Raw genomic sequence first — 27,575 nt, forward strand, 5'->3', positions numbered from 1 at the left:
CATGCAGCCATCAAAAGGAATGAGATCTTGCCATTTGCAACGACGTGGATGGAACTGGAGGGTATTATGTTGAGTGAAATAAGTCAAACAGAGAAAGACATGTATCATATGATCTCACTGATATGAGGAATTCTTAATTGCAGGAAACAAACTGAGGGTTGCTGGAGTGGGGGGTGGGGTGGGAGGGATGGGCTGACTGGGTGATAGACACTGGGGAGGGTATGTGCTCTGGTAAGCACTGTGAATTGTGCAAGACTGTTGAATCTCAGATCTGTACCTCTGAAACAAATAATGCAATATATGTTAAGAAAAAAAAAAAGAAGAAGGTAGCGGGAGGGGAAGAATGAAGCGGGGGAAATCGGAGGGGTAGACGAACCATGAGAGACGATGGACTCTGAAAAACAAACAGGGTTCTAGAGGGGAGGGGGGTGGGAGGAGGGGTTAGCCTGGTGATGGGTATGAAAGAGGGCACGTTCTGCATGGAGCACTGGGTGTTATGCACAAACAATGAATCATGGAACACTTCATCTAAAACTAATGATGTAATGTATGGGGATTAACATAAGAATAAAAAAATAGAATGTGCCTGAAAAACGAAACACCAATGTTACAAGCACCTGGGGTGTCCCAGTGTTCTGCTCGTTTAACGGACAAAACAACAATAGTAATGGTATTATTCCCGCTAGTGGAGAGATTCAGGCTCTGAGGCTCAGAGTGGTTGAGACACTTGGGTGGGTCACTCAGCTGGTCCTAAGCTAAGCTGGGCCTGTTGGGTGCCCACACCTGTCGCTACTCCTCTGCACAAAATCAGACTTCGCGTCCCATGCCCTGCGCCTGGCACGCTGTGTAACTGGGAATCTCTCCAGTGATCCTTCAGACCGAAGGTGCTGGTTTGCCTTTCACACGGACCACACGAGCAGCTACTGTCAAGTGCCTGGAAAACGCTCACAGCCGTGTGACCGATACCGCATTTCTGGGAAGCTGTCACAACGTGCTTTTCCTTGTAAGTGGCCCGTAGGCTCGTGATCGATCTTGTGCTATCAGCCAAAGCATGTCCCCCTTCCTTCAGAGCCAAATTCTATGAATTACAGGCAAGGAATCAAAGTCTCACTTACTCCAAAACCATCAGCCATTCGGATTTTCTGCCCTCCTCTCCTTATGTCCTCCCCGCAGCCCCTACAGATCTTCACTGCCGCCCCGTTTTGTCTGAATTACCATATGCGTAGAGACGTCAATTCAGGATGGCGTTATCTTCACTTTTCCTCACATCTCTGCTTCCCTCTCTCTGCGGGTCCGTGTGCCCGGATGTCAGGCTCTCCGTCTTCTGTAAGCAGGACAGAGTAGGGGACAATCAGGTTCCAGGAGCCCGTGAGCCCCTGCTTATCTGCTAAAGAGCTTCCTGTTGAGTGAAATGCTAATGTGTCACGGAGACGGATGTCCGCAGCACAGTCTGTGTGCCCGCCACCTTCCCCACTACAGGAGGCCTCCCCGTCTCGGCCACAGTCCCGAGCTTGGACTGCTAGCTCGTCCGGGCTGCAGAGCCCAGTGGACTGGCAGGGGTGAGCACGGAGCCTGTGGGTCTGTCCTTTCTGGGGGTAGGAAAGCATCCTGGGGGTCCGAATGGCCCCCGCTGGGTGGCCAGGCCTGGGACCTTTATAGCAATGGCTCTCGGGGGGCCCAGGAATGCCAAGGTGCTTTAGCAATCCTGCCGGGGGGCCCGCCAGGGACATCTGCTCGGACATCACTCTCTGTACCATTTGCTTGTAGGCTTTGGAGGCTCAGGACCTCTCGGTGACCTTCTGGTAGAGGGATCTGACTAGCGGAACCGGCTGAGGGTCTGGAACGCCCATTGACCAGTAGGCAGCTCCAGAGTGCTGATGACATGCCTGGTGTTGTACACATGGCAGTTTGGGGGGATGAGAGCAACACAGCACACCTGGGAGACCACCTGGCGCTCAGCGGGGCATGGGGGTTCCCAGCGGCAAGGCTGGGGGGCACCATAACTGGGGAGCCCTGACTGAAGGAGGGGTGGAGACAGTATGGGGCGTGGGGTGTGTGGCGCGGCCGAGGCCAGGCCCACTCCAGGTGACTGGCTATCAGGTGGGGGGGGGTGTCTGTGTGGTCTCCGGGGGCAGGGGTCCCTGAAGCAGAGATGTACACACACCAAGGCCCTGGCGTGGCCAGACCCGCTCACAGGCTGTGCAGAACGCCTCTACCCTGGCTCTGAGCATGTGAGCTGGACCTTCCCTGGACATAGTACCAGGCCTCACAGCAACCTAGAGCCAGGCCTGGTCTCCCTGACCCTAAGTGGGCCGAGCCACCGTGTGTGAGCTCCGGGATGCGGGTGGTGGCTTCTGTCCTGCAGGGAGCAACGTGTCCTACTGCCCTGTCACTGAGCAAGGTCAGCCCTGGGGCCAGGAGGAGGACAGGGACGCACATGGGGCCGGGGTGCTGCTCTGAGGGGGTCTGAAACGTGGAGAGACCCTGGAGCATCCGATTACAGCACAAGGACTGGGGATGACGTGACCCCTCCAAGGGGTGCAGAGCATCAGGGGCAGTTTGGTTTCACGGAGTGTAAAGGTACCCTGGTTTGCCAAGGTCTGGATTTCAGGGGAATGGAAATGAGCTCTGGTGCAGAGGGCCCTCCCACCGAGCACCACAAGGATGACTGCCTTCCCCACGTGGCACCTGTTACCTCTCTCAGGGCGTCATCCATTTGCTTCAGTTCCTCGTAACGATCTCTGGATTCCCAGAGGGGCTGGAGCATGATTTCCTCCACCACAGGGAAGAGCTGGGAGAGACAGACAGGTTCACGGTCCATCATTCTCGAAGTGGCGGCAAGCGTCTGGGAAACTGGGGGGCCAGGGGACCACACAGCAAGTGTCCTCAGAGCCCCTGGGCTGCCACTTGCAGCGGGGTCCCCGGTGACCCCCGTCCTGAGGCCATCTGGTCAGCAGTTCCTGGAGACCCACAGGCCCAACACCTGCCACCCACCCACCTCCGGGTCCCGCTCTGTTTCTGTCCTCACTTCACACGGCCCTGCCTTCCGCCTGCCTGTCCCCAAATGTCCGTTGTCCAGACGCCAGCTTCGTCTCTAGTCTCCTGACAGCCCCGTGGCCGGAGGAACCAGATGGTTCTGGTTCAGGCCTTGGCCACCCTGTCATCCCTGCCCCGGGGGACCCTGCGCATGCAGCTCTCGGCCCTGTAATGCCCCCCATGCCTTCCATGCTTCCCTGTCACAGCCCGGTCCTGCTGCAGGGGGAGGGCAGGGCCCATGTGGCAGTCCTGCACCCCTGCACCCGCTGGCCGTGACAAAGGCCCGGAAGTCTGTGCAAGGAATATACAGGGAGGCGAGTCCCCAGAGAAGTAGCAACAAATGGGGTTTACGGGAGGACGTGCCGAGGTGGTTCCGGAAGGCTGGCCAGTGCCATGGGGCCGAGGCCAGCTGAATGGGTGCCCTCAGAGGTGGAGGCGTGAAGAAAGGCAAGGACCAGGAGCTGAGGGCCGTCCTGTAAGACAGACGTGCCCAGGACGGCAGGGGACTGCGTGCAACGAGGGGGGCAGCCCTCCCTGTGTTGGGGGCATGGGGATCCATGGAAGGTTCAGGAGAGAGGCAGGGATGGTCTCCTTGCTGAAATCAGCCTGGGGATGGCCCTGTGCCGGGTAGAGTGGGGCAGGTTAGGAGGTTCTTCTGAAGGCAGAGGTGCCCTAGGAGTGGAGAGCCTGGGGCGGCTCCAGGGGGCACGGAGACCAGAAGGCTGGGAGGGGTGAGATGGGAGGCGAGAGGGTGAGGGCTCCGGGGATGCTGGCGGAGGGGCCTTTGGTCCCACCTCACACTGCACAGGGGTGCGCATGTGAACCTGTGCGTGCACACATGTGTGTGTCTCTCAATGCGGCATCTTCAGCACGTGGTGACAGTCACTCACCTTGGTCACCGTTTCGAACATCGGGATCAAGACATGTGTGTGTCTCTCAATGCGGCATCTTCAGCATGTGGTGACAGTCACTCACCTTGGTCACCGTTTCGAACATCGGGATCAAGACAAACTTGATGAACCCAATTTGGGCTGTGGCTTTGGTCACTTTGTCCCGGTCCATGAAAGGGGCCACAGGAAGGCCCTCGGACTTCTCGCGGTCGCTCTGGGGGATGCAGTGGGCCGCAATGTTAGAAATATCCGTGGATTCTGGGGACTCTGAGGGCATGGGGCACGTTCCTGTGCCTCACCCAACCAGACCGCTCTGCCGTAGGGGTGGAGGTAGCGACAGGGATGGAGCGGTATCTTCTGTGGCCACCGGAGCGTTCAGAGGGTGTGCGGGGCCGGCCGTGAGGACAGGGCGCAGGGACAGGCGCAGCTGGCTCCGAGGCAGAGGTGGCCTGCAGGACCCCAGCCTCCTCCTGGGGCCCACCTCACTGGCCTGCCAGCAACCTCCCCACGCTGGGTTCTCTGAGCGTCAGGTGACCTGCGTGGTCTCACCCGCCCCTGGGGGCCCCTCCTGCCTCTGCTGCTTCTCTTTGAGGCCGTTTGCCCGACTCGTCCACCCTACCAGCTGCGCACTGGTCACGAGCGGTGGGTTTCAGCACTCGCTTTCCCAGGCTGCCCCTGTCTTCCCTGTGTCAGGTTGTACCCATTCATCTTGGATGTGCACCTGCTGTGAGGGCTTCCTGGAGGCTGGAGAAATCGTCTGTGACCCACTCCACTAGTCCCCCTGGGTACACCCGTCGCCTTTCCACCACGGAGCCCGTAAAGGGGTTAAGCTGAGTGGCCAGGTGGCTGGTGGGTGTGAGACACTTACCTGCATGAAATACTCTTCTAATAGGCAGTCCACCCAAGGTTCTGCAACTTCCATTGGACGGACCTCGTTAGAGATGTCACAGCATTTTATCAAAATCATCTTCAGCTGGAAGAGAGATCTGGGATCAGGCATGGGGCGTAGAGCACGTCCCACTCCTGCTGTCTGGGTCTGGCCTTGCCGCCCGGGGGGATGGAGGGGGCGCTGATGGCCAACGGGGGCTGAGCTGTGCTGCCTGCGTCCATGGCGCCGCAGGCTCTCTCTGGGCAGGTGCGCTGGCAGTCCGCGTCTAGACCCCCGGCCACGCCCGGGAGAACGGGGGCCTCACCGCACCCCCACAGGATCAGAATCTGGGGGGCTTGAGGAGTAGAAAACTCTGTTAACACAGACACGCTTTGTAATACAAACTTAAATCGTAAAGTGTAAAAGGATCTTCTTGCTTGTTGAGGACACACAAAAATATAGAAAGAAGTCACCGTTAGCAGGCAGAGGTTAAAGGGGTGATGGTGGGACCCCTGGTAGCAGTGAGCGTATCAGAGGAAGGCCCCTCACAGAAACTCGGGGTGGGGGGCGTTCCCCTGGGCACCGCATGCCCCCGAGCACGAGTGGTACCTGCAGGGCTGCCCGTGACCCCAAGGGCATCCACCGGGCCGAGCTCTGATTGCACCTGCCCCTCCTGCCTGGAGTCAGAAAAATCACACGGCGGCGAAGGCAGTGGGGGCTTCTGCCCGGTGCTCCCAGGCCTGTGTCTCCCCTGTGAGCTGGCGCTCTCTGCCCGGGGCCCGTGCACCTTCTGCTCAAGCCACCACCCTGCAGAAACCTTGCCTCCCCCTGCTGCCCACTGCCTTCCAGGTCCTAATCTGGCCCCTCCTTCCAGCCTTCCTGGCCCCCCCAGTGCCAGATGGTGTCCCCCAGCAAGGCCTCCTGCTGCCACACATGACTGTCCCCAGGGGTCACTGACGTCCCGGGACAAAGCGTGAGCCACCGCTCAGGGTCTGAAGGTGACCCAGCAGGAAGTCCCCCCTGGGCACACCAGCGTGGGCTGTGGGCCCTCTGAGTGGGCCCGGGCTGTTTGCACCCAGTCTTGCAGCAGGCGGGTGGGAGCCTCACTCAGCAGAGCACCTCTCCACTCAGCTCAGTGTCTGGCACAGCCCCAGCTGAACCTCAGGGTGACCTGGCTGCCCTTTTCCCTGTCCCTGGTCACCACCCTTCCTTATCAGTGCCCGGGAGTCGATCCAGGCCTTCCTTGTCTGCTCTGGGAGTTGGCTCCAGAACACAGGCCGTTACAGGGCCTTGCTCGGCAGGCCTCTGAGGGAAGCTGCCCCCACACCGGGCCCGGGGCACAGCATGGGCACTTCGTACTGGAGGGAGCTGTGCCAGGATCTCAGGCCGCGGCCACATGGAGCACTGCATCCAGGCCTCCTGTTGGGGGCCTTGGCTGAGGTCCTAGAATCCATTTTGACCCAGAACCTTTCCACTCTTGGGCCTCTCCTTCTACCTCCTCCAGTCCCCACGTCCATCAAGAAGTGGGTGCTTCTGGGGCTCCTCGGCCAAGGCACGATCCCCTGGTCTGTGCTGCAGGCCACGGACCCTCGCTCTGTGTGGGGGCGGAGGGCCCTCCCTTGCTCGAACAGTTGGAGTGAGGGAGTAAAGGTGTGATGGTCACTCCTCATCGTCCTGACCGCTCGACACCTGGCAGCAAGACTTCTGGCCTCCTGCCCGTGAGGGCCTTTCCTTATGTGTCAGAGGGAACATGGAGGCTCCAAAGGGGCTCAGCCTACTCGTTCTTCCTCCTGGCTCTGCTGTGGAGGGCAGGCGGCATCCCCACACCCCGCTGGTGTTTCAGGAGCAAAGCCGTCCCTCCAACGTGACCGCATCTCCCCATGTTCAGACCCATGAAGGGATGCCTCGGGAGGCTCACGGGGATATTTTCTCCTGCTCTTTACTTATGGAAAACGCTAGGTCCTTCCCTGCACACTTTGTGTGTTAGCTGTAATTCAGGTTTGGGGACGGGATGGACAGAAGGTCAGCCAGATCTCACAGGGCTGTCCTTGTTCATCAGCTTCTAGGGATGGAAAGGGACCATCAGTTTTAAAAGAGAGAGAATGCCAGAAAGGCCTCCCACCCAGACCAGGCTCAGCATCACCCCTTCCCTGAAGACTGGGAAGGACATTTCCATGTGTTTTTCTCCTAAAAGGGCAGGCACGGTGCAGACCCAGGTGGGCTCTCCTCACTGGAGAGATCTGCTCCCCTTCTCTGGATGCCCGGCCCCTGCTCATGGAGGGGTGAGCCGGGAAGGGGCCCTGCGGGTCCGACTTGCCCGCCTAGAAACTGGTACGCAGGGTGTTTTCTGGGGCCATGCCTTCACGGGAAGACCAGCTTTGTTCTCAGGAAACCAGAGCAAGATGGACTGCCTTCACCCACTCACCACCTTCAAGTCAGAACGAGATGCAGGAATCAGAAAAGCCGCCTCTACCCGGGACATGGGCTCGCTGGGGGCTTTTCAGGTAAGTGCTGTGATTGTGCGCCCACTTTAATCATGCCTTGCTCCAAGGCCGGGCAAGGGTTGGGGTTTCTCGGTTTCCAGTCTGGGCTGGAGGGTGGGACACATGCACCAGCCTCCGAACGAGCTAAAACAAGCTACTTACAAGGGTCATGTGCTCCTCATTGCTGTAGTCAAAATTCTCCATTGTTTCTTTGAAAGAATCCATAATTTCTGCATGTCTTGCCATGTCAGTGGCTAAAATTAATGTGATCATCCCCTGAAAAGTGAAAGCAAAATGTTAACCCCGGGTACCGTCCCAGCATCACTCCGTGAGCCCTGACTGCGTGCCGAGCCCTCCGCGCAGTGTCCCACTTGGTCCTCGTGCCAACTCGATGTGTGTCTCTGAGAATCAGTGTCCTCATTTTCAAGATGAAGAAGTGGAGCCTTGAGGAGGTTGGGGAGCCTCCCAGGCCGCGGCTGGCGGGTGGAGGCTGGGGATTCAAACCCACGCGTGCATTGCAGGCGAGCCCCGAATGCCGAGTCCAGGAGGAGGCAGCCCCCCAGGCCCGCCAGGCTCATTTGCTTGCAGGTGGCAGGCTCAGCACCATGCTTCCCTGTGACGGCTCGTCTCAGCCAAGGACAAATGCTTCCCCTCAATCCAGGAGTCCGGGTATATAGCTATTCCTTTCACATCACATCGCTGGAGGTCACTAACCGATTTTCCAGGAGACTTTTCCCTGTTACCTAATTTGTGCCTTTAGTGCTTGGGAGCGATCAAAGTCAGGTTATATTTGACAGCACCGTTCTGCTAACACGTTTGTAAATGAGGATGCAATGATAAAAAAAAATTTTTTTTTTTTAAGTAGGCTCCACACTCAGTGTGGAGCCCAATGCGGGGCTTGAACTCATGACCCCGAGATCAAGACCTGAGCTGAGATCAAGAGTCGGACGCTCAATCGACTGAGCCACCCGGACGCCCCAAGAATGCAGTGATTTTTAAAATAGAAATATTTTATTACCTTGTTAACCAAATACTGGTTTAGTAGAAGTAACGTGATTCGAAGCCATGACCGTCTGTGCACCCCAAAAACATGTATAAGGACACAGCTCTGTGCTGCACAGAGTGCTATGCTTTCCCCAAAACACAGAACTACAGCATCCGGGATGGAACCGAAATCAGTGGAGACGGATCATCTCAGATGTATTTTGGGGGAGGGGAACATCCCTGGCATTTTGAATCTGTGATTTCTCTTAAAGATTTCATTGTGTTACTAGTGAAGGGGCCACTCCTGTGAGGATTCATCCCTCAACATACTCAATGACAAAATATCATTAGAAATTGGGACAACTGCTTTTATGCCCAGGAAGTTTCATTTTCACGTTAGTCATGTGTTTGAGGCAGGACAAGCTTCCTGTGTCCCCCTGGTGGGAGGGTCCTGCTCTGACCGCTCCCGGGGGGCGGGCGCGGGTGGGTCACGCACAAGGGGGACCGGCTGCTGTGGTCCCTGCAGGAGCTCCTCACCGGGCCGCCGTTGGGGCCTCTCCATGACCTGCCCCTTTCCCACTTGAGAAAGATGCGCCTTGGCTCATCCTGGCCAGGCGCTCCAGAGCAGGGGAGAGAGCGGGAAAGCCCACAGATAAAGGGGACACAGCTGTGCCGGGAATCAGTGACTTGCCGATGACAGACCTTCGGCACCGCCCAGAGCTCTGAGCTTCCTGGAAGCGTGGCCGATGGGTGACAACAGTTTACGGGGCTGCTCTCTGACAGAGTGAAGCTTATCAGACCTCCGGGAGGAAGAGCCCGGATCCCCGTGTCTTTGTCAGGTGCACCTTGAAGCCAGGCCCCGAGGCATCGAGTGGGTGAGGTTGTCATCCGTGGGACGGCAGAGCGTGGCTCCTCCACATGAATGTGGCCCCCGGCTCGTGGCACCACTAGCTGGGTGACAGGGACCAGCAGAAAGGCCCCCTCTCACAGTCCGGAGGCCAGAAGTCCCAAGGCTCTGGGAAAACGAACTTCCTGACTTTTCCTGCTCCTGGTGGCCCCAGGCGCTCCCTGACTTGGGTCCATGTCACTCCAGCCTCTGCCTCCGCTTTATGCGGCTTTTTCTTCCATGTATGTCTCCCCTTCTGTCTCTTCTGAGGACACTTGTCATTGGATTTAGGGCCCACCTGGGTAAACCAAGCTAATCTCCGGAGATCTAACTTAACTACCAGGAAGACTCTACCCAAGTCGAGTCACATTCACAGGTTCCGGGGGTCAGGAAGGGAACATACAATTTCTTTGGCAAAGGGGGTCCATTCAACCCACATACTCCTCTAAGAGGTCCTTCCGGTCTCTTCCCTCCCCTGGAAACATCAGAGGGGGTGCACGGAGCTGTGCTCAGCGGGGACCCCCTGCGTGGAAGGGGGTGTTACTTGCAGCGAGTGGGAAGCTGTGGGTCTCAGGACGGGAGGGTGCTGTCCCCTCCTCCCCAGCGTCCCTTATCTGAAGTGGGTGGTGGGGCTGACTAAGTTGAGGTGGGGGTTCGGGAAGCAGTCGGGCTTCTGCCAGGTTGGATGCAGCAGGTGGGTCTGTCCAGGGCCTGCACGAACTCACTGTGGACCTCTGATGAGTGACCCAACCTCTGGAACCCTCACTCTCCCAGGCTGCAGGCTGGAGAAAGGACGAATCTCAAAGGATTCGGTCAAATGAGGGATGTGAAATGCAGATCGGTGGGGTCCCGTGTATCCATGCTGAGGGCTCGTGTCTCCCTTGGGTGCACTGGCCTTGGTGGGGGAGGGGTGGGGCCGGGAGCGCGTGGGGGCCTCAGCCACTGGAGCAAGGGGGTTCCACCGGTGAGCACAAGGGGGCTGTGCTCACCGTCCCCCCACTCTGCAGTCGGAGGGCCCTTGCCCCTGCATACCTGTCTGATCTGCTTGAACTCGTCCAGCTGCACATTGGCAAAGATGTTGCACTCGGGCTGGGCGAGAATCTGAAAGGCCACGGCGCAGTGGTGGTTCTCCAGGGGCGAGATGTCGTTGTACCGGACGGCCAGCTCCGTGCGGGCGTTGATCTGGTACCTGGCATCAAAGGAGAGAGTACACGGAGCCTCGGACTCCCGCGGGGACGCAGCGGTGCCAGCAGAGGCCAGGAGGCGAGCCGTGGCCCTCTGCGGTACCAGGGACGCGCTCCTCCGGGCTCTCCTGACTCTCTGCTGCCCCTTTCGCTCGATGCCCTCAAGGTCTTTCCTGTAACCCTACCAGGTAGATGCCACCAAGACCCCTCCTCTGTGCCCAGTGACGGTGCCCGGAGGCGATCAGGCCTTCCATGTTGGCCCCTCGACACGTCATTGGTATGCACAGAGGGCAGGCGTTTGGGGGGGCACCAGGGTGTGTTTTCATGTTACAGCTGTGGCTTCGACCCCTTGGCTGGACTGTACCTCGCACATGATCTTGAGTGTGAAAGCAGGGGGTGGATGCTCACAGTGCCCGCCTCCTTGGAGGAGCCCGGGCGTCCCCACCACGGAGGCCTGCCGTCAAACGTGATGGTGAGTTCTCGGCCACGTCAGACCACGCGAATACACCTGCTAGGACAGGTGCATCACCAGGGATGCAAACCAGTGCCACATGGCCGGGACCCGGCAGTTATGCAGGGTGGACTCTGTGCCCTTGTCCCCCCAGAAGTGGGACTGAATCACTGTTCCTGTGAAGCCTGGCCCCCACGGCCTGCTGTGGACCCCTCCCACCCGCTGCCCATCTGCACTCCCTCTCTGTCTCGGTCCTGTTGGAAACAGGCTGGGGAGAGGGATCCGGAGAACGGGGCATCATATGCGGCCATCACGCCCTGCTTCAGGCGGAGGGGAGGACCGGCATCACCAGGACTGCAAAGGAGTGTGGCAGCCCCTCGGGGCTCGGCAAGCCGGAAGCTTCTGCCCCGGGTGGCCCGAGGCCCTGGACCAAGTCCCAGAGTGGGAGCTGTGTCCTACGGAGGTGAGCTGGGGGCTGGTGAGGCCTTCGCCGACAGCTCCAACTTGGAACTAGTCTGCGTGTTAAACTGAAAAGGTCACTCTGATAACCAGAGAGCCCTTTAAAAGGAAAAAGAAAAATCATGTACATACGTGTTGTTGTACCCCGGATGATCCAAATCATGGCAGATGGCTGCTGTCATTAGAATCAAGATATCCATTTGGGAAAATTTCTCCTGGATCAGAGAGAGGGTGGGAGGGGGTGAGGAGGGGGCTGGAATGGGGTGGGAGAGGAGTAACATGGGTAGGATGAAGCCCCTCAGCAGCTGGCCCGGGGGTGGGGCCAGGAGGGCGGGGGACACGGTGGGCTGGGGTGGCTTCCCTAGGAGGGTAGGGGAGCCTGTACCCCGGGTGGGGGCTGCGTCCCAAGCGAGGTACTGCCACCCCCAGCAGGAGCCCCCCCGAGACCCACCTGGAGCCTGCAGACCCAGATCATGCTGTACATCATCTGGGTCACGCAGAAGCAGTGCCGGAAGTTGTGGAAAGGGTTGTTCCTGTAGTTGTCGTGCACGCGGAGCTGCGAGAGACGGGGGGGTCCCAGCTGCCTGCGTCTGCTGCCCACCCTCCCCTCCAAGCTACCCCGGGCAGCTCCTTCCCATTTTGCCAGCTGACTGCCAGTGTTTCAGATGCACTCTGCATCACCCTTGGCCAGCTGCCTTCCTGGGCTTGCTGGAGGTACGGGCGAGGCGGCCCAGGGGGCCTGAGGACGTTCCACTGGCCACTCTGTGGCCGGAGGGCAGGTGGGCAGTAGGCTTTCACCTGGGCTCATGGACTGAGGTTCCCCAGAGGGGCTCTGAGGAGCCACGCGGGGACGTGAAGCTGCAGGGAGGGCTGGGAGGCTATCGGAGTGGCTCTGGGTCCCGGTCCTCATCACACCTTTTCATATTTTAATATTTAACATGTATGCTTTTCACACTTAGTTTTGAGCAACACTTTGTTTAAAGTAATTGCTGAACACACACTCATATACTCATACACGTACCCCCTCCACACATGCACACTCACGCCCACCCGCACGCATTCACACACTCCCACCTCCACACACTAACATTCATGCACACACGCACACAGCACTCAGGTCGACACCCCCATAAATGTGCACGCACCTGCACACTCACTTCACTGCCCCCTCCTTGGTTCTTCCTATTTTCTCGAGCACCAGAGCAGGAGCTTAGGGGTGCTGAGTGTTTTGGTGGGAGACGGACAGAGACAGGCTGCACGTCCTCACAGAACACTCATGGGAACGTCACCTCGGTCTGTAGGACGCCACCAGGAAGGGGCCCGGCTGGTCTGTTCGCTAGTAACTGGATGACACGGTGTTCGAGGGGGACGGGGGGGGGCCTGCACTTACCAGCCATCTCCTGAGTGTGATGGGGTTGATGGAGAAATCTCTGACCAGGCCCAGGTCATGGTACATGTGCTCTAAGCAGCTCAGCATCTGCGGACACAGGAACAGAAGGGTGGTCGGTGGCGGGGCTGGCCAGCCCAGCCGCCTGACGGAGCTGCCCCTTCCGCATCCCGGGAGATGCCTGCAGGGCCCACTGGTCCCTAGAGGGTGAGCCCTCTGCTCCCAGGGGCCCTGATAGCAAAGCCATGTTGAGTGGGGGGGGTGTCTCGGGACTCCTAGCAGGGATGTGGGGGCTTGAAAGAGCATCTGGGCTGAGAAGTTAAGGGAGTTCCATGCGAGAAGGGACCAACTGGGTGAGAGGGGGCACCCCCAAACGACCACGTCCGAAGTGACTCTGAACTTGGATACACAAGAAGCCAGGCTGAGGTGCTGGGGACACGGTTCCATGGGACGCGCCCCCGAGAGCTGGTGCCTTTGCAGACACAGACGCCCTGTGCTCGCTGAGACTCAATGGCCTGTGTCCCCAGCACGCTTCGTGCACCCTTGTGCGGCCCGCGGGGACCAGACACACCGTAAGGCGCTCGTTGTGGGGTCTGGAAGGTAAGCCGCATTCCCGTCACTGAGCTGTCTCCTACGGGAATCTCGCTCAGGTTAAAATAGCTTTTGTTTTCAGTCCCGAAGATGATTGATTGTCATTGTTGTGATCTATTTAAATACAGCTCAGAGCTCTGGAGCTAATTAAACCTGGGAAGAAAGACTGATTATTAAACAGTGAGAGTCTGAGAACGCAGGCTCTGCTTTCTGGGAAGCAGGTCTTGCATGCAGCGCCCAGGGAGACGGGAGATCCATGAGGCGGGGACCGTTGGGCATCACCTGGTGGCACGGGGTGTGACACTTGCCCACGCTCCCCGGCTCCAGGGCCACACACCTGAGCCCTGTCTCGTCCCATCCGCCAGCTACCCGGGGCCCGAGCGGTCACGCTTCCGGGCTGCCTCTGGTCACCGTGTGACCTTCTCTTCCCAAAAAGGTGTGTTATGGACTGAACTGTGGCCCCCAAATCAGTGTGTTGAAGCTCTAACCCCCGACATGACTGTGTGGACAGAGGGCCTTTGAACACTCATTAAGGTTAAATGAGGTCACCGGGGTGGCCCTCGTCCGCTAGCACTGGTGTCCCCATGAGGAGAGGAGACCAGAACTGACATGCACACAGGGACGACCACGTGAGGACCCGGAAGGCGGTGTCTGCACGCCAGGGAGAGGGGCCTGGGAGAGAGCCGCCCTGCCGACGCCTGATCTCGGACCTCCAGGTGTGAGCGGACGCCTTCTTGGCCTGCAGCGCATGTTACGGCTGCCCGAGCTGACAGCTACAGGGCACGCCACTGGAGACCCGTCTTCTTCGTTACACGGCACTGGGAGAGCTTGGAACACGGGGAGCATGGGCTCTGCACGTCCAGCCCTGTGCCTGGAGCGTCCACAAGTCGGCTGTGGAAGGAAGGCCACGGAGCCGAGACCCGTGGCATCGCCAAGAATTCAGTGGGCATGTGGGAATCTGCAGTGTCACAGATGGACTGTCCTCGAGGGGACGGGACGGACGCAGACTGCATTATGTGCAGGGTGCCAGGCTCTGGGGACGAGTCCAGGGCCCTGGCGTGCGGCTTCGGGTGCTGGCGCCCACCGTCCTGGATGCTGGCACTGGGGCCAGAGGCCTGCAGCCCCCTCCGCACGCACGCACAGCTCCAGCAATCCCCATGAACTGTGACGGTGGTGGTGAGATCGGGAGTCCACAGCTGGAGGTGATGGGCAGACGAGACCATCTGGCCCCACTTCTGTGATGTGTGCGGCAGCTCTGGAGTGGGAGGGACGCGTCGTGCATCCGTTCCCATGCTGGCAGCCCCGGATGCTGGGCGGTCCGGGCCGGGTGGCCACGTGGAAGTGGTTGCGGGTGCTCGCCAGAGAGCCGGGGCCCCACGGCCCGTAAGCCCCGCGCTCCAGGGAGGTGGCCATGCTGGGAAGAGCTCTGACACGTCAGCTAGTGGGGAACAAGAACACGTGAAGCCATTGCCTCCGTCTGCTCTCTGAGCTGGCGGACCCTGCTGGGGCTGGGGGTGCTGGGCACAGAGATACCCCCACGCGAAGGAAGAGGCGTGATCCCCCAATGGGGGCCCCGACATTCCAGGGCGTGAGCTGCTTCGTGGGCGGCCAGATGCAGTTTTGGGGGGCCTTCACCGCTCACAGTCCCAAATCCACAGCACCCCCAGATTGGCCAGAGGCTAGGGCTCCTGTCTTTGGGCATCTCTGGTTCCTGGCTGCATGTTGGCAGAACGTCTCTGGAAACCCTGGAACCGCTGAGCAGTCTGCCCCGGCCACTGAGATGCGCTGGGGGAAGCCCACCCGGAGGCTGGGCCCACCTGCAGGCTTCACCCCGGCCCTGATGCCGTGGGCAGGCGGCCTTCCTCTCCTGGGTGCGTGAATCCTTCAGCCTCTCCGGCCCCAGCGGGATTCCGTGGGAGATGGAGACAGAGCGGGCAGCGAGTGCCCATTTCCAGGCAGGCGCTTTGCCATTGGGGACCTGGCTCTGCTCTCACTGCCGATGTGCGGAAGCCGGAGTGATTTCCAGAAGCGGTGTCTGCCCACCCGCCAGAAGCAGGAATCTGTGCGTGCCGAGCCATCCCGGTGTGCCCACTCACCTGTGCACAAGCCTTGCCCAGCCCAGGTCCTAAGCCCAGACCCTGGTCCTGACACTTGTCTTCAAGGACCTGACCCCCGTTTCTCCTGGCCATGCTGCCTCCCATTCCCTCCGGGCACAGTGGCTTCTGCCGTGGCCTCTTGCCCATCTAAACCCACCCTCCAGTCCTGCACGCTCCTGGGTGGCTGGATGATTTGGGGTCCATGTGACGTCCGGTCCAGGGTTTGTGATGGCACGATCCCTGGGACACGGGCCAGCACACAGTTGGGCGGAGGTGGGGCGGGCAGGGCGGCAGTCTTGTGCCGGAACGAAAGCACGAGAGCTGGGCCCTTCCGAGACCCCGGCCCTGGCGACCGAGATGGTGCCCGCTCAGGGTGCAGATCTCTCCTTTCCTGCACCCTGCGGTGAGCTTGCAGGGGGGCGGCCTTTCTGCGTGTCTGTGTTACCAGAAAGCTGGAGAAGTTGTAGATTTGGTGGGCCTCATGTCCATGATGAGGGACTTTTGTTTCTCGGGGTTCCGACACGGAGGGGTACAACTGATATTATTAGATTCGGCCGAATAAACAAAAATCTCCATGTTAGTGTTTTCTCAGCAAAAGGGGAAATTGGAAGAACGGTCTTGCTGCAGGAGTCCTGCATCCCCAGTCCTGCATCCTCTGGCTGAGACACAGCTGTCTTCCCTCGGCCCCTCTCCTGAGGAGGCGCCTCCCAGGTTTCCCCTCAGGGGGTGTGGCGGCCCAGGAGGGTGTGTGGGGTTTGGGGGGCCAGCTTTCCTGCACTTGACCACCCGTGCCTCTGCTCTGACACCCCCCTTTCTGAACCCTGCATCCGGGCCCCCCTGAAGCCACCCAGAGTCAGACTGAGGGAAAACCTGGAGGATCAAGGCCAGAGAGCAGGCGAAGCCATGGGGGACCCCCCACCCTCAGCCACCCCGACTTCCTGGCCAGGCCCCCCTCTGTCCGCACGTTTGCAAATGCAGCTCCCACCCTGGCCCTGGGCTGTGTGACCCCCGCTTGCCATTCTCAGGCCCAGTACTTTTTCTCTTCACCGTGTGTTAGCCGTGGGGGCCGCCAGGCCGGCAGGTCACAGCCCCTCCCCGCTGTCCGTCCCTCACCCATTCGGTGAGGGTGTTCACACTCAGACGTTACTGTAAGGAGCTTCCATTTCTGAAATCACCTAAAATCTGCCTCACTGGATCTCCTGTCCTGAACAGTGTGTAGCTACCACGAGAAATTTTGCTTTTCCGCCTTGAGAGGTTTCTCCGTTGCAAGAGCCCAGGCCCTAGTGGAGGCCCCAGTGACCGGGAAGTTGGCGGGGGGGCTTCAAACCACCACGGAGAAGGGTCTTGTGATGTCGGTCATCGTCTCGGCCATGCCTTCAGCTGAGTCAGCGAGACCCTGGCCTGGCACTGTCCACACACGCTTCCGCTAAGAGTCAGGCTTCCATGTGCTGGTGCAGGGACAGGCTTCCCGGGCCCGGCGTGGGGCAGACCCCCCCAACTGCCCACAGTCCTCATGGGGACAAAGAGCCTCCCAGAGCCGCCCTGTGAGGGGTTCCCCCCTCCCACTTGCAAATATGTGCGACATATTATCCGAGGTCTTCAGATGGACACTAGGGCCTCTTCCCACAAGAAAACATGACCTGCATCTCCCAATCCTGCCCCAGGGGCCCACAAGGCCCAGCCAACGGCCAAAATGAAAGGTGTCCGTCCTCCATAGCAATCCTTATAAGAAACCAAACAGGGGCCCCCGGGTGGCTCGGACAGTTAGGCATCCGACTTGGTTTTGGCTCAGGTCATGGTCTCAGGGTCTGGGATCAAGCCCCATGTTGGGGTCTGCACTCAGTGGGGAGCCTGCTTGAGATTCGCTCTCCCTCTTCTCCTCTCCCTGCTCTCTCTCTCTCAATAATATAATGATGAATGAATGAATGAATAAATAAATGAAAAACCAAGCAAACCAAAAGACCTCGGGGAAGATTACATCTAATCCCCGAACACAATGACGGTCTTATGTCTAAGATCACAGCCTATTTCCCACGACAGTTTGACCCGACTCTGGCACTCCCCATCTACATCCCCCAGCAAGCTGCACTGCATTAGCCTGCAGCCAAAGAAAGAAACTCCGAATAGCTTCTTAGCCAGTATTGAATCTGTGCCAAGTTAATTCCTTATCCTTGACTTCACTCTATTGGTTTTTTTTGTTTTCTTTTTAAGATTTTATTAATTTATTTGACAGAGAGAGACACAGCGAGAGCGGGAACACAAGCAGGGGGAGGGGGAGAGGGAGAAGCAGGCTTCCTGCCGAGCAGGGGGCCCGATGCGGGGCTCGATCCCAGGACCCTGGGACCATGACCTGAGCCGAAGGCAGATGCTTAACCATCTGAGCCACCCGGGCGCCCCACTCTATTGTTTTTTTTAATCGGGTTTCCGAAGAGGTAACTTACCCGCAGTCAAGCTTGCCTCCTGCAGGTGCGGCACGCTGTGACTTTGGAGAGACTTCGGCAACCTCTGCACAATCAAATGTGGAACATCTCTCCCCCCACAGCCCTCCTGGTGCCCTCGCCCTGCCTCTGGCAGCCACGCATGGGATGTCTGTCCCCGGAGGCTGGCGCTCCGCAGAATCCTTGTAGAGTGTGGCCTTGGAGTCTGTGCCCAGGCGTTCTTGACCAGGGAACAGGAGGACGTGGAGCAAACGTCCCCCATCCATGTGAGCTCACCAGCCTTTGTCTCAGCCCAGAGCCTAACCGACCTCCTGTCCTTTCCAGTACCTGCTCTCCCCAGAGACCATCGAAGCTCTCCGGAAGCCCACCTTTGACGTCTGGCTCTGGGAGCCCAACGAGGTGAGTGAGGGGCCCCCAGTGCCAGCATCACGGCTAACACACGGTGAAGAGAAAAAGTACTGGGCCTGAGAATGGCAAGCGGGGGTCACACAGCCCAGGGCCAGGGTGGGAGCTGCATTTGCAAACGTGCGGACAGAGGGGGGCCTGGCCAGGAAGTCGGGGTGGCTGAGGGTGGGGGGCCCGGCCAGGGGCGCACACCTGCCATTTCTCCAGAGCCCGAATTTCCTCTCACCTTGGGATACGTGGGGACATCACGCCGAGGTGTCAGTTTCTTGCTGTTATCCACAAAACTGTACTTACAGGGACAGCTGGTCCTGCAGGAAGACAGTCAGGATTAGCTCTGGGATGGCCGCTTCGGACGAGGGGTCTGCCGGGGCCCCTCCTCAGAGTGACACCAAAGAAGCCCCAGCCAAACCCAGACCCCACACACCCCTTGGTCTTATTTGTTAAGTCAGCAAGCCACTGACCTCTCATTGCTAACCCACCAGGGACCCCGCCTGGACCTGGGATGTTGCAGCTCTCCAAAAACACGTCACCTTCATTTTAGGCAAATTCCTAAAAAATCTTTTGATGATGCAAGTAAAAACATTTTTATTTTAAAAAACTCAAACAAGGAGAAAGTAGGCAAAAAAATTTTTTTTTTTAAAGCAAGCCCCCACATTACCTACTTCTTTCCTTTCAATCTCTCACACCCTGGAAATACCTTCTGTTAAGTTTGGGGTATCCTTCCAGAATTTTCCTAGGCATGGACACACAGGGACAATGCCTTGGATTTTTAACAAAAATGGAACTGTCTCAAACTTACTCTTTTGCTACTTGTTTTTTTCACCTTGCTCACGGCAAACTCTCTGCTTATTGCTCCCCAGAGCTCGGTGTCAAAGGCACGTCCTTCTGGGGTGCCTCTGGGGGGGGTGCTGAGCTGCCAATCCAGTCCCCACCACAGACTTTTAGTTTCCAGTTTCCCCCCCGTACCTACCTTTAGAGATTAATTTGCTATCGGGCTCCTGACTCTGTTTTCCTTTACTTCTAAGTATCGAGGTACCCCCTCCCCGCCATAAGGACAGAACAAATCCAGCCAGGCGTGCTCTGGAGGGAAGCCACCGTCCAGCATCAGGGGACAGTGTGCTGAGCCCGGTGGTACCCGGGGCTGGATGTGGCCCCCTCCTCACCCGGGGACCCTCCCTTCCTGGAAGGGAACATACTCCCTTATCCTCAGACGTTACACACTTTGTAGATCACGTCCTGTCTCCTGGGAGAGCACTTTAATACCGCATAGTAAGAGCCATGAGACATTCCTATCCTTTAAGCCTGTGCGTCTACGCTGGGGAGTATATTTTAAGAAAAGAACTAGATGTGAGCAAACCACTCTGTGCACGAAGGTATTCACTGCAGCGTCATCTGTTGTAAAAACACAATAAACCAGAAGCCACCTCAATGTTGCTGAGTCGGAAATAATTTAAACCATCACGGTACATCAACAAGACGGACTGTTATGTGTTAAGATATTGATGAGTATTATGTGAAGTAAGAAGGTTTTTGGGGAAAGGGGAAAAAGAAATGTTGCATACAGTATGGGCTGAAAGGTAATGCAAAAAAAAAAAAAAATCTACCAAGTTTCGAGGAGAAGAGAACACATTTTGTGGGCTGAGATGAGTGTGCATTGTGGCCTCCTGGGAAAACGTATGATGAACTGGATGTTGGTTCAAATTTGATCCATTTATTGCTTACAGTGTAGTAAGTGAAAAAAAGATTACAACACGGTATTTCTTTTCAAAAGGAGGTCTCTATACACAGAAGCACATCTGGGCAGCTCGGCATCCAGATCTCAGGTGGGGTTTGCCCCCTCATCCGTACAGTCTGGAGGTTTTACCTGGGGGCTCTGCTACTTGCAAACTCAGAGTAATACCTCTGTGTCCTTTCTGATAAAGGAGCCTTCAGTACAATTTTCTGGGGGTCCTGCTATTCTTTCCCTCAACGCGATGCTTACAAAACTCATCAGACTTCGTGTGGGGAGGGGATTTTAACACAGATTCAGCGAAAGAGTAATGAACCCATGAACCACTAAAAGGCACCAACCAGGCAGGTGTCTCCCATTGCCGCCCTATAAATGAGAAGTCGCCCCCGCATGTTTCTGAGCAGTGGCGAGCTTGCTCTGTGCCCTTGAGAACGGAGACCACAGCATCGCCCTGTCTTCCTTGCGCTCAGCCTCTTCCGTGCAGACATCCCCACGCGCGCCGTGTACGCAGGCCGTATTTTCCGGGCGGGTGGGGAAGCTTGCACAAAGCAAGATGGTTGGCCTGCAGGAATCCAGCTGCTTCCTTGAAAATCCCGGTGTCGGGAGCATCTGCTGGGTGCCCAGCGCCTCCCGCCACCCTCCCCCACCTCGGCCAGGTGGCCCGCCTGCTCCCTCTGTGCCCCGTTGCCACGGGAACCAGCCTCCTCCAGCGACAGAGCCCCTGGCATGGTGCCTTTTCTTTTCTTTCTATTTGGGCCTCATTTTTGCTTTCATTTCCTGGGCTCCCAGCGCCCCGCCCTGTGGATCGTCCAGTGGACAAGGCCATTTGTTTGGGATGGAAGTGGAGACCGGAGCCCCTGGAGCCCTGGGGAGCCCTCCCCCCGCCCGGGGTGAAGCGGCAAGCTCCGCTCTGTGCCCAGCTAGGCAGGAAACTGGACCCGGGGAAACCCAAGGCGTGTGTCTCGGAAGCGCGCGGCCTGGTCCGGGGGCGTCCCAGAGCCTGCCTGCGACCCCCCTCCGCTGCCGCTCCCAGAGCCCGAGGGCCCCTGGCGCGGAGGCCCAGCTGGGTGGTGCTCGTGGGGGGCGATTGTGGGGCCGCCCTTCAGACTCGTCAGCCATCTGTGCGGGCACGGGGCAGACATCTGTCCCCCCAGGGAGGCCGACCGCCGCCTAGCCGGGCTGATAGCCAGGAGCCAGAGCTGTGTGGGGTGCCCGTCTCTGCCCCAGTCCAGGCGAAGCCCTGTGTGGAGGAGCCTGGTCCCGGGGACGCTAACATGCTGCACGGCATCCCTGCGTGGTTAAAACGGAACCTTGCACACAACAGAGACAGAGGGGGGCGCAGGCGGCCTCCTGTTTGCCATCTGAGTTTGCGTCTCCGTAAAGCAAAGGGAAGGGCCATTTGTGTGGGGCCCAGAAGGGCCCGGGGCAGGTGGCCTGGCTGTGGGTTAGACCCGGGCCCAAGCCACCCGGTTTCTTTTTCCTAAATGTGTCAGCAACGTTTGAGAGTTTTACCCTGTTGGTCTGTGACTGAAGAGTCACACCTACCCGTCTCTCACCTCCGTGGGACGCTGCGAACACTGTCTGCCGAGAACATCGCCCCTAGAAGCAGTTAGGGCACCGGGAAGGCTTCTCTTTGCATCACGGCACCGTGAGCTCCAAAAATGGACTTTTTGGGCGGCGAGGGAGAGCGCTTCAACCCTTGGCTGGGCCCAGGCACCTGCCACACCTCGGCTCTGCCCACTGGGCTAGACGGGCGCCGGTGGGTCACGGTTTGCCTTGTGGCTCCCGGGCGGGAGGCTTCTTCCCATGTGCTCCAAAATCGGGAGTATCCCCCCTTGTGCCACTGTGTGGGTTGAATTATGTCCCCCAAAAGTGAGAAGGGGAAGTCCTAAGCCCCAGGACTGTGCACATGACTTCCTCTGGAAGGAGGGTCATCCCAGGTGTCATGGCTCCACGTGTGACCACACCAGGGCAGTGGGCCCTAATCCAAGAGGACAGGTGTCCTTTAAGAAAGGGACATCTGGGCACAGAGGCACACGCAGGGAGAAGGCCGTGTGAAGGCCGAGACTGCAGTAACACGGACCAGCCGGGAGCCCCCAGGGCTGCTGACAGCCGCCAGGAGCTTCCGAGGGGGGCTGGACTAGATCTGCCCTGGAGCCTTCAGACGGAGTGTGGCCTTGTGGACACCTCGATCTCTGACTTCTGGCCATCGGTTCTGTTGTTGCAGGTGCTCTTGTGGCCGCCACCGGACGCCGGGACAACCCGGACCCGGAGAGCTCTTCCCCTGGCAATCCGAGTGGCAGGAGCAGGGCCGGCAGCCACCCCAGGACGGCACACGCCCCTCTTCCCCAGGATGGGAGGAAGGTGCAGGAGCTGGAGGGAGCCCCCCGGGACGCAGCGGCAGGGACGGGGCCAGCGAGGGTGGGGCTCATGACTCACCCCCGGCGGCTCTGGGCAGGCGGAAGGCCTTAGTCATTAGAGGAGGGGCAAGTGGCTGCCTTCTAAAAAGCCTCCCGCAGGTGCTCTGTGGGCTCACGGGTCGGCATGTTTGTGAGTGAGGTGATGCCCACGGAGGTGCGAAGGGACCTCAGGGGTCCCATTGCTGCCCAGGACATACCCCCTTTGGCCGGCACGCGTGGCAGCCAGAGGGCGATTCCGTGACCCCGGCCGCCGAGGGCCTGAGCATCCTCCAGCCTGCTGAGCCGGGCCCAGCCGACTCCTGGAACCGTACCTGGTCCCACGGGGGCCTCTGGCTCCTGCTCCCAAAGAGCCTCTCACTAAGGGGATGTCCAGCATGAATTATTCACTCACAATTTTCTGCAAATTTTCACAAACTCCTTCACCCTGACTTCCCCAAATCACACGGGATGACATCTCCAAATCCACATCAGGTGCCAAGTGGGTGTGACAGAAACGTGGTGTGGTCCCTGTAAGACCACACTAACGTGGCTTCGAGCCCACCCAAGGCCAGCCAGCCCTTCGGCTTCACATGGGAGTGTCAGCTTCCCCTGCACCTCCTGCCTTCAAAGAGCCTTCCATGCAGCCGGCCTCCCTCACTAAGCTGGTCTCCCTCAACGTTTTAAGACCCGGGAATGATCTTCAAACTGGCAGGTGCGCTTTCAAGGACAGCCTGGGGGGTGTGCGCAGGGCTAGTCTTCAGTTCCTTGTCCCCACTAAATGCCGCCGAGCTCCCCACACTTAACACGCTCCATGCCCGCGCCCCCTCCCTCATCATCTCCACTGTTACCCCGAACGCTTGCTGGGACCACAGTTTCGGCGGAGGGTCCTGTACAAACACCTACCTTCGAGGGGGTGTAAGGAAGCCCGGGGTGTTTTTTCCACGAATTTCGGCTCCCCAGGGGAGAACCCCTCGTTCTGCATGACAAGTGATCTCTGTGTGGAGAATGGCCAGGGGCCCTGTGGCATCTCCCCTGTGACCTGCTATTCTGAGCTGTAGGGACGTCCACACAGGAGCACGGCCTCCGGGCACCAGGACACCCTCCTCCGTGAGCCAAATGCCTTTTCCTGTTATTGGGCCCTTTCTTTAAAAATCGATGCCAACTTCTCTCAGGCTGGATAAGTGAATCCTACAGCTTTGATCTCTGGGAGGATTATTCCTCCTTTAACTGAAGCCATCCTCCTCACCTCCATCTAAGACTGTGCAGTTGACAAGCCCACCCCAGCCGGGGCCGGGCTGCCTCCACCCTGCGCTCATCCTGGCCAGAGCTGGGTCCAGCTCTGCCGCAGTGCGCTGCGGGGAGCAGCCCAGAGCCACCCCCTCCCTGGGCCCACGTGCAGGGCTGCTCTCCCCGGGCCTGACCTTACCTGCTGCTTCTGGCCACCAGCTCTTCCCGCATCTTCTTGATGTCACTCTTGCATTTCTCGATCTCCACCACTTTCAGGCCTTCCACTGGGACAAAGAAAAACAAGGGGGTTGCCATGGAGACACGCAGAGGACCCCGCAAGGCTGGTGACTGGGTCTGGTCCCGTGAGAAAGCTGGCTCTGGCCCCTGCCGGGGTCCCCGCAGCCGAGGGTGCCAGCAGCTCAGGGACAAGGACTCCGGCCTGGCGGGCCTGTCCTGTCCGGGGCCAGCATGAACCGCCGCACCCCTCCTTGCGGTTTCTGCAGGGCAGAGCCCCTGCTCCCCTCCCCACAATCCCGAGTCTTCCTGCACCCACTCCCCACTTTCTGTCTCCAGGCCTCTAAGCACCAGCTGGGGACAGGGGACAAAGAAATCTCTTATCCTAGAAAGAAGAGGAGAAAATAAGGCCACAGTGCCTGAAAACACGACCAGAAGCTCGGGGAGCAAAACCGCAGCCTTCCCGGCAAGGATGAGCTCATATTGCTATAAAACTTTCCCATTTTAAGGTCCCACTGGAGCAGTTAACCGGGAGAAGGTGTGGACTTCATGTGGAGGGAACACAAACAGGCCCGGTCAAGGGTGAGCAGAGCCGGGCTCGCTCACATTCTCGCAGCCCCCTGCAGAGGAGGGCCTGCAAAGTCCGGACACCACTGTTCCCCCAAGAACGAACTGGAGCTCATGCCTCCCAGCGAGCGCTCAGCTTCAAGACCTTCACTCTGGCGGCTGCACACGTAGCCCAGAAACACTGCTACTGAGCAAGCGGCTTCGCAGAGGTTTTCAGGTTCAAGTCAGCTTTTAGGGAACAGAAGAGAATTGCTTTGCTACTCTCCAATCACACCTCAATTATCATGCAAAAAGATAACTACCCACGATGCTACTCTAGTCCCCTTTTCCCTCAAGCGCGGTCTGAACACCTAAAAATACGATGCGAATGATTTCTCCAGGAAAAACAACCCCCTCCCACGACAAGTGTCTGCAGAGGAGAAACGCACGGCAACCTGCCCGAACCCCAAGCTCCCCGGGGCCGTTTTCCAAGCGTTTCCAGGGTCAGGGTTCGGGGGGGCAAGGCTACTGAAAATATTGCTTCTTTCTGCCCAAAGTGGTGGGAATCTGGAGGATCTGATATTCGGATATTCGGACGTGGTTCTAGTGACTTGCTTCTGTGCCGCTCGGGGGATGTTGTGCCGAAGGTTCTTCCCGCCCGCCCCCCGCCCCCCCCCCACCCAGGACACGGGACCAAAGCCCGGGGCCATCAGTGCAAGGGGTTGGGACCAGCCAGGTGGGGAAACGCAGAGAATTCGACCTCGGGGATGGTCCACTCCCTCACTAAGAGCCCAAAACCTCCTTCTGGAACGGGGTGTTCTTAGCGCTTCCTTGCATCATGGACCCCATTGGGAAGTGGCTGGAAGCCACAGGTCCTCCTTGGAGAAAAGCACACCAGCTCCCACCCCTTCTGGTTTGGACCTCCCAGAGTGCCGTGTCCAGGCCCTGGGCCACACCGCAGGAGGCTGGCCCGCGGGGGAGCCCCAGTTCCAGCTGCGTCTGCCGTGGGGACGCTGACCTCAGCACATGGCAGATTCAGTGTCCGTGGGAAGGAGCTCAGTCTTGCTGACATGTGAAGGGCAGACATTTCCAGAAAGTAAGCAGATCTGGAGAAGAGTTCTGGTATGTGGTATAGACTTTGATCCTCAAAGCAAATAGACAAGCAGTATAAAGTCCAAACAGGGTGGCCTGCCGAAGTCCGCGGTCACATTTACTACATTTTAAACATACGGAGGAAATGCAGAGCATCTCCAAGAAGAATGTTGTAAAATTTATCTACGGTCCTATTGGCCCAGAGAACAACCCATTTATTATGTATAGTGGTGTGGATCTTTCCAGGCATTTCTCTCCCACCCCCGTGCGTTGGAAACAGCTATCTGTCCATCCAGAGTTTTAAAAAGACAAAATTGGGATCATGCTGCTTGTGTTTTCTCATTTGCTTTTTCCAGTCATCAGTAAATTAAGGACACGCCTGGTGTTAGCAGCTGCCTCCTGGCTCATGGCTTTTGGTGGGTGTGTAAGGTTCGATTATTCAATATCGGTTCATGTAGATCACATTTCCGGGCCACTTACTGGGGGGTGATGTTCAAATTCAGCCTTTTGGGCGACACAGAACAATATCACTAACTTGAATCCCAGAGATTCAGAATTTATGGTGATTACGCTTATGAAGAGCCTGGTTGCCAAGGAAATTGATAGTAACAAGATGGCAAAGTTGGGCATTAATCAACGGAGAGAACAAACATGTCACAGGATTAAAGGTGGAACACAGGGGTCGGGGGGCAGCCAGAGCACCACGCACCCACCACTGCTGCTCCCGCCCCTTCCAGGCCATTTCTGGAAGATTCCACAGCTTACCTTTGGCCTGTCCCAGCGCCGCGTTGCCCTGGTCCCACAGGAGGGACAGGGCCCGGCCTAGGAGCGGGGCCCTACCCCTGAGAAATCCTACACAGACCCTTGAGACAGCTCTCCAGTGAGGCTGGATGTCAGGTCCCTACAGGGTAGCCTCATCTGTCCACCTGCAAACTTTAAACAGGTGGGCACAGAGCGGAACCCCAAACTAGAGCCCTGAGGGCTGCTGGAGCCCCCCTGACGAGGAGCACCCCCTGCGAGCCTGGGGGTCCCCTCTAGGACTTTGGGGGTCATGAAGGGCGGGGGGGGGCGGCTCTGCGAGTCACACGTCACCCTGAAGGAGAACCTCTAGGAATGATTCTGGAAGAGGGGTGCCGGCTCTGGGGAAGGGGTTCAGTGAGCAGAGGGATAGCACAGGCCACAGAGGCTGCTCTGCCCCTCCTCTTCTCCACTGGCTCACTGGGCTCCCCCGAGGGGCGCCAGAGCCGGCACGACCCTCCTTCACTGGCAGAGCTCATGGAAGTTCATTAAAGACGTACGTCTACAGCTGTATCTCAACACTTCCTCCAGGGGGTTCAGCAAAGAATGTGCATAAGCCACATGTCCTGGGTGACACAGAAAAGCTTGGGTTTCGGCTTCGAGTCTTCCGGATTGTTTGTGTGACCCAGCATTAGACTCTGTCCCGCAGGCCAGCTCTCCGGGTGTTTGAGGTCTGGTCCAGGCCTGGGCTCTGGAGCAGGGCACTAGGCGCCGTGGCCACATCCCACAGACAAGGAAGGAAGTGGAGGCCCCGTGAGGTTTCATCTCCAACCGGGAAGCGAGGTGAGGACCTGGGTGTCCCGTGTCCGTGAAATAATTTCTAACCTAAGCAAGACCTCAGACACCCTTGAAGAAGGAAAACGACTTAGATAAAAAGAAAGAAAAGCTTCTAAAGTGAATTAAGAGAAATTCAGATATTTATATTTGATTCAGAGGAATTATGTTTGAGAAAGTAAAAAAAAAAAAAAGGCAGGAAATCCACTTAAAACAAGTCAAGCCAGCCTAACGTGGCTTACACATGGCCAGTCCTAGCCGCAGGCCTCCTTCAACTCAAGCACAGAGAGCAGCTAATAACAGCTCACGTACACCAGACACGGCACGTGTGTGTCCGTATGTGTATGTGTGTTTACACACGCATGCGTGTGAGGTGTGCATGTGGGGGTGTGTCAATGTGTGAGAGGATGTGTGTCTGTGTGTCTGCATCTTCGTGTGTTTACATGTGAGCATGTGTGTGCAATGTGTGAGCATGTGTGCAAGAAGCAGTGTGCACATGTCTCTGCGTGTTCACACACGTTTACCTGTGTGCATGTGTGCAAGCACATGCAAGCATCTGTGTGCATAGGTCTCTGCATGTTCATGCATGTGTTTACACGTGTGGGCATGTGTGTGCAG

General features: G+C 58.0%; 1 protein-coding gene across 1 annotated transcript in view; it reads right to left on the reverse strand.

Moving 5' to 3' along the window:
• PDE9A (phosphodiesterase 9A) overlaps positions 1 to 27,575 on the reverse strand; it is a 94,602-nt gene that overhangs the window by 2,026 nt on the left and 65,001 nt on the right. Inside the window, exons 7-18 of the mRNA XM_044918938.1 lie at positions 23,713 to 23,797; positions 18,385 to 18,466; positions 18,122 to 18,217; positions 12,632 to 12,718; positions 11,693 to 11,797; positions 11,374 to 11,456; positions 10,180 to 10,336; positions 7,440 to 7,553; positions 4,795 to 4,899; positions 4,012 to 4,140; positions 2,687 to 2,791; positions 1,216 to 1,324 (exon numbers count right to left, since the gene is read on the reverse strand). Coding sequence (XP_044774873.1) covers positions 1,232 to 1,324; positions 2,687 to 2,791; positions 4,012 to 4,140; positions 4,795 to 4,899; positions 7,440 to 7,553; positions 10,180 to 10,336; positions 11,374 to 11,456; positions 11,693 to 11,797; positions 12,632 to 12,718; positions 18,122 to 18,217; positions 18,385 to 18,466; positions 23,713 to 23,797 — 1,241 coding nt within the window. The 3' untranslated portion in view covers positions 1,216 to 1,231. The remainder of the gene's footprint in view (positions 1 to 1,215; positions 1,325 to 2,686; positions 2,792 to 4,011; positions 4,141 to 4,794; positions 4,900 to 7,439; positions 7,554 to 10,179; positions 10,337 to 11,373; positions 11,457 to 11,692; positions 11,798 to 12,631; positions 12,719 to 18,121; positions 18,218 to 18,384; positions 18,467 to 23,712; positions 23,798 to 27,575) is intronic.

This window comes from Neomonachus schauinslandi, chromosome 1, assembly GCF_002201575.2.
Source record: "Neomonachus schauinslandi chromosome 1, ASM220157v2, whole genome shotgun sequence".
Classification (NCBI taxonomy): domain Eukaryota; kingdom Metazoa; phylum Chordata; class Mammalia; order Carnivora; family Phocidae; genus Neomonachus; species Neomonachus schauinslandi.